Raw genomic sequence first — 10,791 nt, forward strand, 5'->3', positions numbered from 1 at the left:
CTGCTGCGGGCTTCGCCTCCCTCCGCGCGTGTGAGAGGGAGCGAGCGAGGGGCCCAAGAGGAGCGAGCGACGCCTGGCCATGCCCATCAGAGCCGCCTTCGGGCCGCGCCCGGCGCGGAGTAGCCCCGACTCCCTGTCGCCCGGGCCCGGCCGGCGCGGCCCGGGTCCCCCGCCCCGGCCCCCCGCGCCAGGTTCCTTCCCCTCCCCCGCTTCAGCGGCCCCAGCCCCCGCCCGGCCCGGCTCGCGCCGTCTCCGCCCTCTCTTCTTCCCTCTCTCCCGGCCGCGGGAGCAGCATGGCGGAGCCCGGGCCAGGCGGCCGCGCGGCCGCCGCGCCGCCCCTCTGAGCCGGACTCGGGGGCAGCTGGCCGCCCCAGAGCCGCCCCCCACCCCTGCCGCGCCCTCCGCCGCACTTGTCCCACTTCGCGCCTCCTGGAGCGCCGCGCACCCCTGGGACCCTTGCGCGCCCGGGGTGCCCAGCATAACCCCGGGACCCCCGCGCACCCCAGGTTCTCGGTTCTGCCCCAGGAACCCCGCGCGCCCCTGAACCCCAACGCAGCTCCGGGACCCCGCGCGCCCCCGGACCCCAACACGCCCTCAGCACCCGTGGGCTCAGCCAGCGAGGTTGAGCGCCCGGGGGCGGGGCCCAGCCCTAGAGGGTCCCCGTCTTCCAACAGACGGAGCCCCGCCCCAGAGAAACCCCCAGGTTCGACAGGGACAGTCAGCCACGCCCCAGAGGGCGACCAGCATCCTGTGGCTGGAGCCCAGTGCTCCAGAGGAAACTCCGTGCCCAACTGGGGGCTCCCCGCCCCGCTGAGGGGCGCCGCCCAGGAGGGTCCCCCGCGCCCCGCGGGCCCCGGCAGGATGCACGCCGCCCTGGCGGGGCCGCTGCTCGCCGCCCTCCTGGCCACCGCTCGCGCCCGCCCGCAGCCCCCGGACGGAGGACAGTGCCGGCCGCCCGGATCGGTGAGCGAGCGCCTTCCCAGCCACTCTCCCGCCTACCTGGGTATTCCAGTCCCATGGGACGATGGTTTGGGTACTGCTTCCGCACCCACCTTAGCCCACCCGCTCCACTTCCACCCGCCGGGCGCAGCCTCGGGCGCCCTTCCTTCGCTCCTGCCTGCCCCGGCTCCAGCTCCAAGCCAGGAGCGAGAAGGGGCGCTCCCTCTCCGGTTCCTTCACACGCTGCAGCTCTCGGGCTCTCCTCTTGACTTGTGGTCCTGCTTGGACGCTTCCTCTCTCTGTGCCCCTTTTTGTCTCTCCTTTCTCGTGTTTTTTTTTTTTTTTTTTTTTTTTTTTTTTTTTTTTTCCTCTCTCTCTCTCTCTTTACCCTTCTCGTCTCTTTGCCCGTTTCTAACTATGTCTTTCTACCATTCCTTGCTCTTCTCTTGACTTCTATCGAACCCTTTTGCTCTCCCATTCACACACTCTGCTCCCTCCCAGGCTTCCCTCTTTCTCCCTGCCCTCCAACGCTGACCTAAGACAACCTTTCTCCCTGTTGCTGGTTCTCACCTCCATCTCTGCGGTCCAGGCTCCCACCACCTACTCTCCCAAGCGTCCATATTTCATGAAAAGGGGGAAGATTTCAGAGGAGAGGAAAAGGCAATGCCAGGACGTACCGGCCTAATATATCCTGGGGTCGAGTGATTACTGGTTTTCCTAACTTTCCTTCCAAAACAAAGAACCTCTTTATTTCCTTCAGTGTGTTTCCCTCTAAGTGTAAATTAATGCATTGACAGTAACCCTGAATTGGAGGCCAGGAGACCGTAGGGTCTGGCTGCTGCCGGTGTGCTGCCTGTCAGCCCGGAATTCGCTGACCCTGGGCAAGGTGCACCTCCAGCGGCCTGCCTTGTGCACAAACAGGGAGCTCGTTGGCTGGCTGGGCTCTCAGTCTATCGCCAACATGCTGGAATTTACAGTTTTGGGTAGTTAGTAAAGTAAGGTACTGTTCTCCCACAATCCACACATCCCAACACATACTTTTCATTTGTGCTAGAATCAGGCAGGAAAATGTTATGAGTTGGTCTAAAGTTTGCAAGTGGTCAGTGGGCACTCCAGGGATTTTTCTGGATGGAAAATGGCTTTGCCTAAGAGAAATGACAGTCCCCTTCTTATGCCCTTTATGCCCAGCCCTGACTTGGATCTGTAGAAAGGACCCCTGTCTGCATACCTCTCCTCAGCTCCTACACACGCGCGCGCGCACACACACAGACGCGCACACACACACACACTCCCCAAAGTTGGAGCTTAGGTCATAGAAAATGACAAACAACTGGGGTTGGAGATCAGGTATACATTTTTAGGGGAGGAGCCTGGAAAGTACCCAGAATATGTACATTTCTTGGGACTAATTGTAATGGAATCCTTTCCTCCAAAGCCAGATTCTGAAACTTGACTTGGCCTTGCAAGATTTTAAAGCACTTTCTCATCTATGGTCTCAGCTGGTCGAGCAAAGTAGCCGACACCCCAGACCTGCCCTCCAAAAAGAAAAGTGTATTCACCGTGATGAATGTGAAGTAGCTGTTTAAATAGGTGTGCTATTTTTAATAGGTGTTCTGCTTTCAAAGTGCTCTTGGCATAGATCTTCTAATGGTTGGATTTAAAAGTTATATGACTTCCTCCCTTCTTGCCAGAGCAGGACTCTTGGTCCCCCTTTCCCCACCCTCCACATGAAACACCACCGGTGAAGGTTTGACTTGGCCAAGCATGAATATTCTCAGGTGGTGTGGCAGTCCTTGGCACTCACAGCAATTGCTAATCATGAGAGTTTCCCTTCATTGCTGACTTCCTCTGTGCCTGGCACTGGTCTGAGGGCTTAATATGCATATATTGTATCTTTTAATCTTCCCAACAACCCCTAAGGTAGTTGCTTTCACCCCCATTTTACAGATGAGGAAACGGAGCCTGTGGGAAGTGAAATGATTCACTCAAGATCATACATCTAAGACAGGGCAAAGCTAGGTTTTCGATGTGGGTCTTTCAGGCTCCAAAGCCCTGGCTCTTTACCATGGCCTGTGTATGGTCTCTGCCTCCCACCCCCACCTCCCTCTGCACCTCCCTCTGGGCTACCCTGACTCTACTCTGTTGCCTTGGGCCTCACTGCCTTGCCTCTCCTCTACTCCTGCAGCAGAGGGACTTGAACTCCTTCCTGTGGACGATTCGTCGTGATCCTCCGGCCTACCTGTTTGGCACTATCCATGTCCCCTACACCCGTGTCTGGGACTTCATCCCGGACAACTCCAAGGCAGCCTTCCAGGCTAGCACCCATGTCTACTTTGAGCTGGACCTGACAGACCCCTACACCATCTCAGCCCTGGCCAGCTGCCAGCTGCTGCCGCACGGGGAAAACCTGCAGGACGTGCTGCCTCGCGAGCTTTACTGGCGCTTGAAGCGCCACTTGGACTATGTCAAGCTGATGATGCCCTCCTGGATGACGCCCGCTCAGCGGGGCAGGGGGCTCTATGCTGACTACCTATTCAATGCCATCGCGGGCAACTGGGAGCGCAAGAGGCCCGTCTGGGTGATGCTCATGGTGAACTCGCTCACGGAGAGGGACGTGCGCTTCCGCGGCGTGCCCGTGCTCGACCTCTACCTGGCCCAGCAGGCTGAGAAGATGAAGAAGACCACAGGGGCTGTGGAGCAGGTGGAGGAGCAGTGCCATCCCCTCAACAACGGGCTCAACTTCTCCCAGGTAGGCATGCAGGGCCCCAGCCTGGAGCTGACAGCCCTGGGCGTCTGGGTCCTCTTCTCCGATTGTCTTTCTTCTCGGACGGGGAGCGGGAGGCAGCCAGAGTCAGGTCCTTTTTCTGGAAGGAGAGGTTCTTTTGGGCTGCAAGGCAGCACTTGACTGCTCTGGTGGTGTCAGTTGAGAGTGGCATGTACTGGAATTTGGGGTAAGAGTCTGAGTGCTTCTATTGCAGCAGTATTACATGTTGGGGATGTACACTCCTCACCTGCTGTGCTTGCCTGGGCAGAAAGAATTTCCCTCAGAGCATCAGAGTGATCAAAAACAAAAAGAGGGGCTTCCGGTGTGTGTCAGGCCTTCCTGAGGCCCTGGAGGCTGTCTTGAGGCTGGTATGTGGATAGTGCCCGAGAAAACAAGAGGAAGGCGTAGCTCCTGGGGCTGAGCCGACAAGGAGTTGCCCGGGACCTGGCGACAGTAGAGTGCTGCTTGCCATTTGAGGTTAAGCACCATCAGTTTCCTGGCTCTGTGCAAAGCTCTAGGTGACCCTCAGACCACCTCCCTAAGGCCAGGAGAAAGTCAGCCAGGAGAGTTTTAAGGTTAATAATTTCAGAGAAGTGTGTTCACTTAAAGGTTGACAGTCCTGATTTCTGAACCTCGGAAGTAGGAGAAAAGGGAGGGGCTTAAGAGGTTTAAAGTCTCTGGCTGCCAGAGATCTGATACAGCAAAATATCATTAAAAGCCCCATCTCCATGGACAGAGGTCACTTGCTACTCACTGGCCCCAAACTCAACTCTGAGACCCTGGGAACAATGAGTTCACATCTGTGTCTTGAGAACAGGACTGTCAATCCCAGGATGGGGACTCCTTCAAGGAGGCCCCAAGATGGGGCTTGGGCCAATTTCCTGAGTGAGGCATGGCTGAGAGACATGCTGCCCATTAAGGAGAGAGCCTCATAAATTGACTGGACCAGAAACTACCGCTGGAATCAGACCTGCTTGCTGCCCCGGAGATGTTGCAAGCTCTTCACCAGGGAAACAGCGGCAGAAACTGATCCCCTTTCCAAGATCTCTGGCCTTTGTTTTTCCAAGGGAAATGCAATATTGTCCCTGGGGAGGTAAGAAGCCAGATTGATTTGCCGGCCAAATGAAAGGCGGGTTTGTCGGTTCTCCTGCTGGCTCTCCCATAATTGTGGAGTCCTTACCCAGAGGGCCCCAGTGGCAGGAGTATTGGGGCAGTTAGTCACGCCCTGCAGGGTTCTGACTACGCCTGACTCCTTCTCCACGGGGAAAAATCCTGTGTATTCTCTGGCCCAGTGCTGATTCCTCTGAACATAGCCGCTTTCTCCCTCTGAAGTGACTTTTCCCTTGCCAGCCTCGGGAGCTGATATTATCTGTGTCGGGACCCCCGGCGCTCACCGCCCATCTCATTTTGGAGGCAGGTTTGTGGGAGGCCTCTCTGTTCAGAGGCCTAGGTCTGGCCTCGATATCTTTTTTAGAGGTGAAGTATCCACCATCGCTCTCAACACCCTCTTTGCACCAACCACAGAGGAATCCGACAAAGGCTGAAGGGAGCACACACAAACTCTGGCAAAGCAGCCCCTGGCTTTAATCTGTCTCTCTTAAAACAACAAAACTATCTTTCTTTGGGGTCTGGAAACACTGCTGTTTAACCAAATGATGGCTTTGGTAGGGTGAAAGCATTTGCTAGAAAGTGTGTGTGAAGTTATGTTTTAGGAAAAGTTACTGAGAGCCATTCATCGGCCGGGAAGGAGCCTGCTGACAGTCTCCAAAGCTCATGTTTGAAGATCAAACAGACTTCAATCTCTATTTCAAAAATGTGCCCACCCCGTCACCAGCCTGGGCCCACTCTTAAAATTGTTTTTGGGTCCAGTTCCTCAAAAGAGCTGCAGAAAGCAAGTCCCGAACAAAAGAAAACAGAACTCCCCTTAGTTCCCTAATCTCCATACCCTTCACCACCTGCCAGAGTGTCCAATCATGCCAATTTGTCCTGTTATCATTTTGTAGGGAGGCGATGAAATCTCTCCTCCATCCCCTTGGGCAGCCTTGGACTAAATGGGAAGGGTGGGATTCTGGAGCCTAGGCAGATGAGGTCATTAGGGGTCCAAAAATTCAAAATCAGAAATGCAACAGCCTTCTCAGTAAAATTGCATGCACGCGTGCACAGTTTGATATGAACATCTGTGATGCATTAGTGTACTGAAATATCTGTTAAGTGCATCAGATTTTTATTTTTTCTTTCCTTGCAGCATTACTGTTATTGCAAAATATTTGGGTTGGGGGGGCAGTGAGAGAAGAAGGCAGGAAAAATAAGGCTTAAAAGAGTGTCTTTTTTGTTAAGATCTGGAATTTTAGTATCAATATTGTTTGTAAAATTTTTATAATTTTTCTGGACAGAAATACCATAATTTTGCTTGTTGAATAGAGAAAGAAAGCTTAAGTTTTGGAACCCCGGAAAAAGCTTCTTCCACCCTTGCGCAGCTTGGGAGATCAGGTCTATTGTTAGGTTTTGGTATTTGATTTCAAAATAAACTGAGGGCACTAGACCCAACATCTCCATAACTTTGCTATGTGACCTTGGGCAAGTCACTTCCTCTCTCTGGGCCCTGTTTTCTGGGTCTGTGAAATGAGACACTGAGATGAGATCATCGTTCAAGCTCCTTCCAGCCCTGACATTCCATAGGATGATTCTAATCAATTCCACGTGCCAGGCACCCTGCAGGAGGCTCCACACGCTTTTCCATTGCATTGAATTCTCGTAACAATCCTATGGCTTTCTAAGGTGGGCATCCAGAAATGTTGAATGACTTGCCCAAGGTCACATGGCTAATAAGGAACAGAGCCAGTCAGCCTGACTTTGTATGAAGGACGTGTTCTCCTGGCTTCCCCACACTGTTTCTCTAGACTTCCTCCTGTTTAGGTATTTGATATCTTCCATAATCATTCCTTAGTTCTTCTGTTTCTCTCTTCCCTTTTGGACTTGAGGGCTTAAAATTTTATTTCTTGGAAAATTTATACTTGTAGAGATATTATTTCTTTCGGCTATGAGGCTGGTGGTGAGGCAGGTCTCTAAAGGTTTTCTTAATGTGTTGTAGACAGCTCAGCACAGTGGACTGGAGATAGCAGACTTGCTTCCAGCTGTCAGTCCCAGCCTCAACACTAAAACTAATGACTTGTATAAAATCTTGGGCAAGACTTGGTGTGCCCATCCATCCCATGGGGCAGTAATTACCAGTCTTTCAAAGTTGAGCTGGTTTTGTGGGGACATGAGAAGATACTACCTGTGGGAGGTTGTTAATGGGTTAAAACGACTACCTGGATGTTGGTTTTGTGCTTGGCAAACAGTCTAGGCTGGCTCCAGGACAGGGAAAGAGGAAGGCTACATGGGAAGTTGCCACTCCCTTCTCCCACCAGCCATATCCACTCTTTACCCCTTGCTGAACATAGTAAAGTTGGAGTATTAGGAGGCGGTGAGCCCCTGCCCTCGGGGGCCCGAGGATGCCTAAGTCTCGAGTCCAGATCTTATGACAAGCTCGAGACCTGCAGATTTCTATCAGCTCTGCCTGCTGCCTCCAGGGACTGGTACCAGCTGCCACTACTTCTACCTCTAGGGGACCTGAGTCCTCCACTTCAACTCCCTGCATGGCAGAGGTGGAGACACTGGATGAGACCTCTAAGTTACATGGTTCTCTCTCTGAGGTATAATAAGAAAACAAGGACTCTGCTATTCTGTACTTTACCAAGCATGTGAGCATTACCCATCTAATATGTGTAGTGCCTGAACACTGAAGCATGCCTGCCAAAGGTGTGCAGAATGTTTGTAAAATTCTACAAGTCCCTCACAATACCATTTATTGAGTTTTGTCTCTATTCAGGGTGCTGCATTAGACCTCATAATTACACTATCTCTAATCCTCACAGAGATGCAACAAGGTTTATTATCGTATTATTTTTAAGACCATAAATTGAGACCTGAAAAGGTGAAGTCATTTGGCTGTGGATTACATAGACAGGCCAAGTGGACTTAGTGTTCAAACTCAGGTGAGTCTATTGCCACAACCCCTGCTTTTCCAGTGTCTGAAAAATGATCTGTTTTTTATTAGATGACATTTCTGCTGAATTGTGTGTGTGTGTGTGTGTGTGTGTGTGTGTGTGTGTGCGCGTGCTGGAATGGTGGTAGATCATCATTTTTTACTGAAAAAGAAAGAGAGAGAGAGAATTGAAAAGTGCTGGAACTGATTTTCTCCTTGGCTTATAAATTGGATCTCAAGGTGATTCTAAGATAGGAGTTCTCAAAGACATTCTGGGCATCAGCTACTCCCCTGGAATATGTCCCCAGCTTTCTAAGCGACTCCTATGAAGACATACACACACCCCCGCCCCCAATATAGGCTAAGCCTGCACAGTTGAATAAAGATCTCTTTGGTTTATAGTCAAGCTCCTATGTCTACACCCTGGGGGCCAGCAGGTATTAGTAAGTGCTCAGTAAATATTTGGAGCATGAATGAATTAATGAGCAAATGGTCAGAAATCATGATGTGACCATCCCTGATTCCATTCCACCATGCAGCACCATTGAACTGGTTCTGTTCCGCCATGCAGCACCATTGAACTGGTTCTGTTCCGCCATGCAGCACCATTGAACTGGTTCTGTTCCGCCATGCAGCACCATTGAACTGGTTCTGTTCCACCATGCAGCACCGTTGAAGGAATGAACAATGAAGAAAAGTATAAATCACAGTGAGGAGCCCCCCCTCTGAACTTTGAAAGTTCCCTTCCATCCTATAAGGACATAAAATGTCAAAATTATCATGTAGGCTGCTACAGCAAAATACCTTACAGTGGGTAACTTACAAACAACCGAAATTATGGCTCACATTTCTGGAGGCTGGGAAGTTCAAGATCAAGGTACCAGCAGATTGTGTGTCTGGTGAGGGCCTGTTTCTCATAGATGGTGCCTTCTGTGTGTTTACGTAGTGGAAAGGGTGAACAAGATTTCTCTAGCCTCTTTTGTAAGGGCCCTAATCCCATTCGTGAGTGTAAAGACCTCATGAACTAATCTACTCCCAGAGGTTCCACCTCTTCAGATCATCACCTTGGTGGTTAGGTTTCAACACACAAATTTTGGAGGGACACATACATTTGGACCACAGCGTAGGCAGGTCATATTCAAAGCAGGTTCTAATCCTGATCCTGTTACTACCTTGCCTGTGACTTTGGGCCAGCCCTTTTCCCTCTCTAGGTCTAAGTTGCCCCTTAGTCCCATGAGAGTGCTGGGCTAGGTGATTTCCAGTGTTGGCCCAGTGTGAGGCTTATCTTTGACCCATATTTTGGAGAGCCTAGGCCAACCCACTCTGAAATTTTGAGACTGAGTTACCTGTAGTTGGGAGGGGCTGGCAGGCTTGTCTTTGGCAGTTGCTGCTGATACCTATTTGTCCAGAGCCTGTTGGTTCCAGTGGGTGATTCTGCTGCCAGGCTTCAGACAGGAGAGCCCCAGCCTGTCACGGCACAGTCTGCTGGACACCCACCCAGCCTCAGCTGCTCTCCTTCATTGTGACTCTTCTCCCTCTGTTGCTCCTCACTCATTCAACCAGAGCACCTCACTGTGCTGTGCCAGTGAAGGGTCTGGGAAGAGACTTGGAAATGTGTCTTTGCCTACTGGGAATTCATTACCTGAGGATGCACCCCATTGCTTTTATGCCCTGAGAGGTGGGTATTATTAGTCCTGTTTGCAGCATGGAAACTGAGGCACAGAGCACCTGAGTATTAGTCTGTCCTGTGCCCTGGTTCTCTGAACTTCAGATAGAGACCCTGTTCTTCCTTCCCCTTTCGGTTGCATGCTCCCACCTTTCAGAACCATTCTCTGATTTCCTGTCCTCCAAAAATGGCCTTTCTTGAGTCCTCCAGCCCTCTCTGGGCCTCTGTGGCAGCCCTGGAGCCCACAGTGTTATACTTTGTCAGATTTGTCAGATCTATATGCCCTCCTTAGAATAAAGGGAGCAAGCCGCCCCCGAGACCCCAGACACCCCTGGAGGACCTCGGACCATGCCAAAGCCTTTTCTCCCTGGAAGTCATCCACAGAGGGAGAGCCCCTCCATCACTGTGGAATTAAACACAGGCTGGCATCTCCTACACCGTATACCTCCAGAACCTGGACTGAGGCTTTTCCAAGCCTCAGGCTTCTTCTGGCACGACCTTCACCTTGTGCTTCTGCAGTCTGCCATACCCACTGTCTCTCCCCCACAGAGCCATCTGGTTAGGAGCTGCTCAGCAAATGTCCATCACCAGGTGTCCCCCAGCAGTGACCCCTGGGCATGTGCACACTCAGATTATTTCTGTGCCCAGATGGCTGTTTGTGAAGAACCCCTGCAGGCATGGCAAGCTCTGTCCATCGCCTCTTCATGACCTGGTTCATTCATATCTTAATATTTAAAATATTACCTAAATGTAGGGGGAAAGCACACGCAGAAGCAGGAGCACAGGATGGCTTCCGCACCTCCATCAGAGGAGAGTGAGGTCCTAAAGCTGGAGGTGACCAAAATGTCATGAGATATTCTAGTCTCAGAATTGGAAGTTCACAGCAGGAAGACTTCCAGGCTCAGAATCTCCAACCATAAACCCAAATTCTGAGGCTCAAGGAATCTAAGAATGGTGAAATCTCAGAACATTAGCCTCAGAGACATTTTGGGACTCGAAGAATCTTCACGTCATGAAATCCTAGCCTTTTAGCTTTGAAGAATTGTTAGCTCATGGACACAGACTTCTAAAATCTTAGAGTTGGAAGGGGCCAGCTCTCAAGGATTCCAAGAAGCCTCATCCGCAAACATATTGTCTGATCTTCCCCCAACCCGCTCTCCAATCCCAGGCCAAGCAGAGAAAACCTGACCGGCAAAGCACTTTCTGACAGAGATAAAAATGGGAGCGTGCCTTTGTTAATAGTTCCCATTTGGACGTCTCTCAAAGCCAGGAAGAGGTCGCCTTTCCTAGGGAGGAAACAAGAATGCCGGCGAGCGCCACAGCGTGCCAGCCGGGCTGCTGACGTTCTTTTCCCCTTGAGTTTGCTTCTAAATATTATCCACTTCACTCCCTTTT

At 51.6% G+C, this 10,791-nt stretch overlaps 1 protein-coding gene across 1 annotated transcript; it reads left to right on the forward strand.

Annotated features, from left to right (window-relative positions):
* Positions 1–280: 280 nt before the first annotated feature.
* LOC108526683 (metalloprotease TIKI2-like) lies at positions 281–3,844 on the forward strand. The gene is made up of 2 exons (XM_017867520.1): positions 281–963; positions 3,125–3,844. Exons 1-2 carry the CDS (start codon positions 862–864, stop codon positions 3,842–3,844), a joined length of 822 nt encoding a protein of 273 aa, XP_017723009.1. The 5' UTR covers positions 281–861.
* The last annotated feature ends 6,947 nt before the right edge of the window (positions 3,845–10,791 follow it).

This window comes from Rhinopithecus bieti, unplaced genomic scaffold (genome assembly GCF_001698545.2).
Source record: "Rhinopithecus bieti isolate Rb0 unplaced genomic scaffold, ASM169854v2 scaffold_3764, whole genome shotgun sequence".
In the NCBI taxonomy this organism is placed as follows: domain Eukaryota; kingdom Metazoa; phylum Chordata; class Mammalia; order Primates; family Cercopithecidae; genus Rhinopithecus; species Rhinopithecus bieti.

What these genes read in the sequence shown, in the direction of transcription:
- LOC108526683 (XM_017867520.1), top strand. Translation starts at nt 862, where the DNA reads ATGCACGCCGCCCTGGCGGGGCCGCTGCTCGCCGCCCTCCTGGCCACC. An exon ending in AGTGCCGGCCGCCCGGATCG is followed by an intron (nt 964 to 3,124) that starts GTGAGCGAGCGC and finishes CTACTCCTGCAG; the next exon opens with CAGAGGGACTTGAACTCCTT.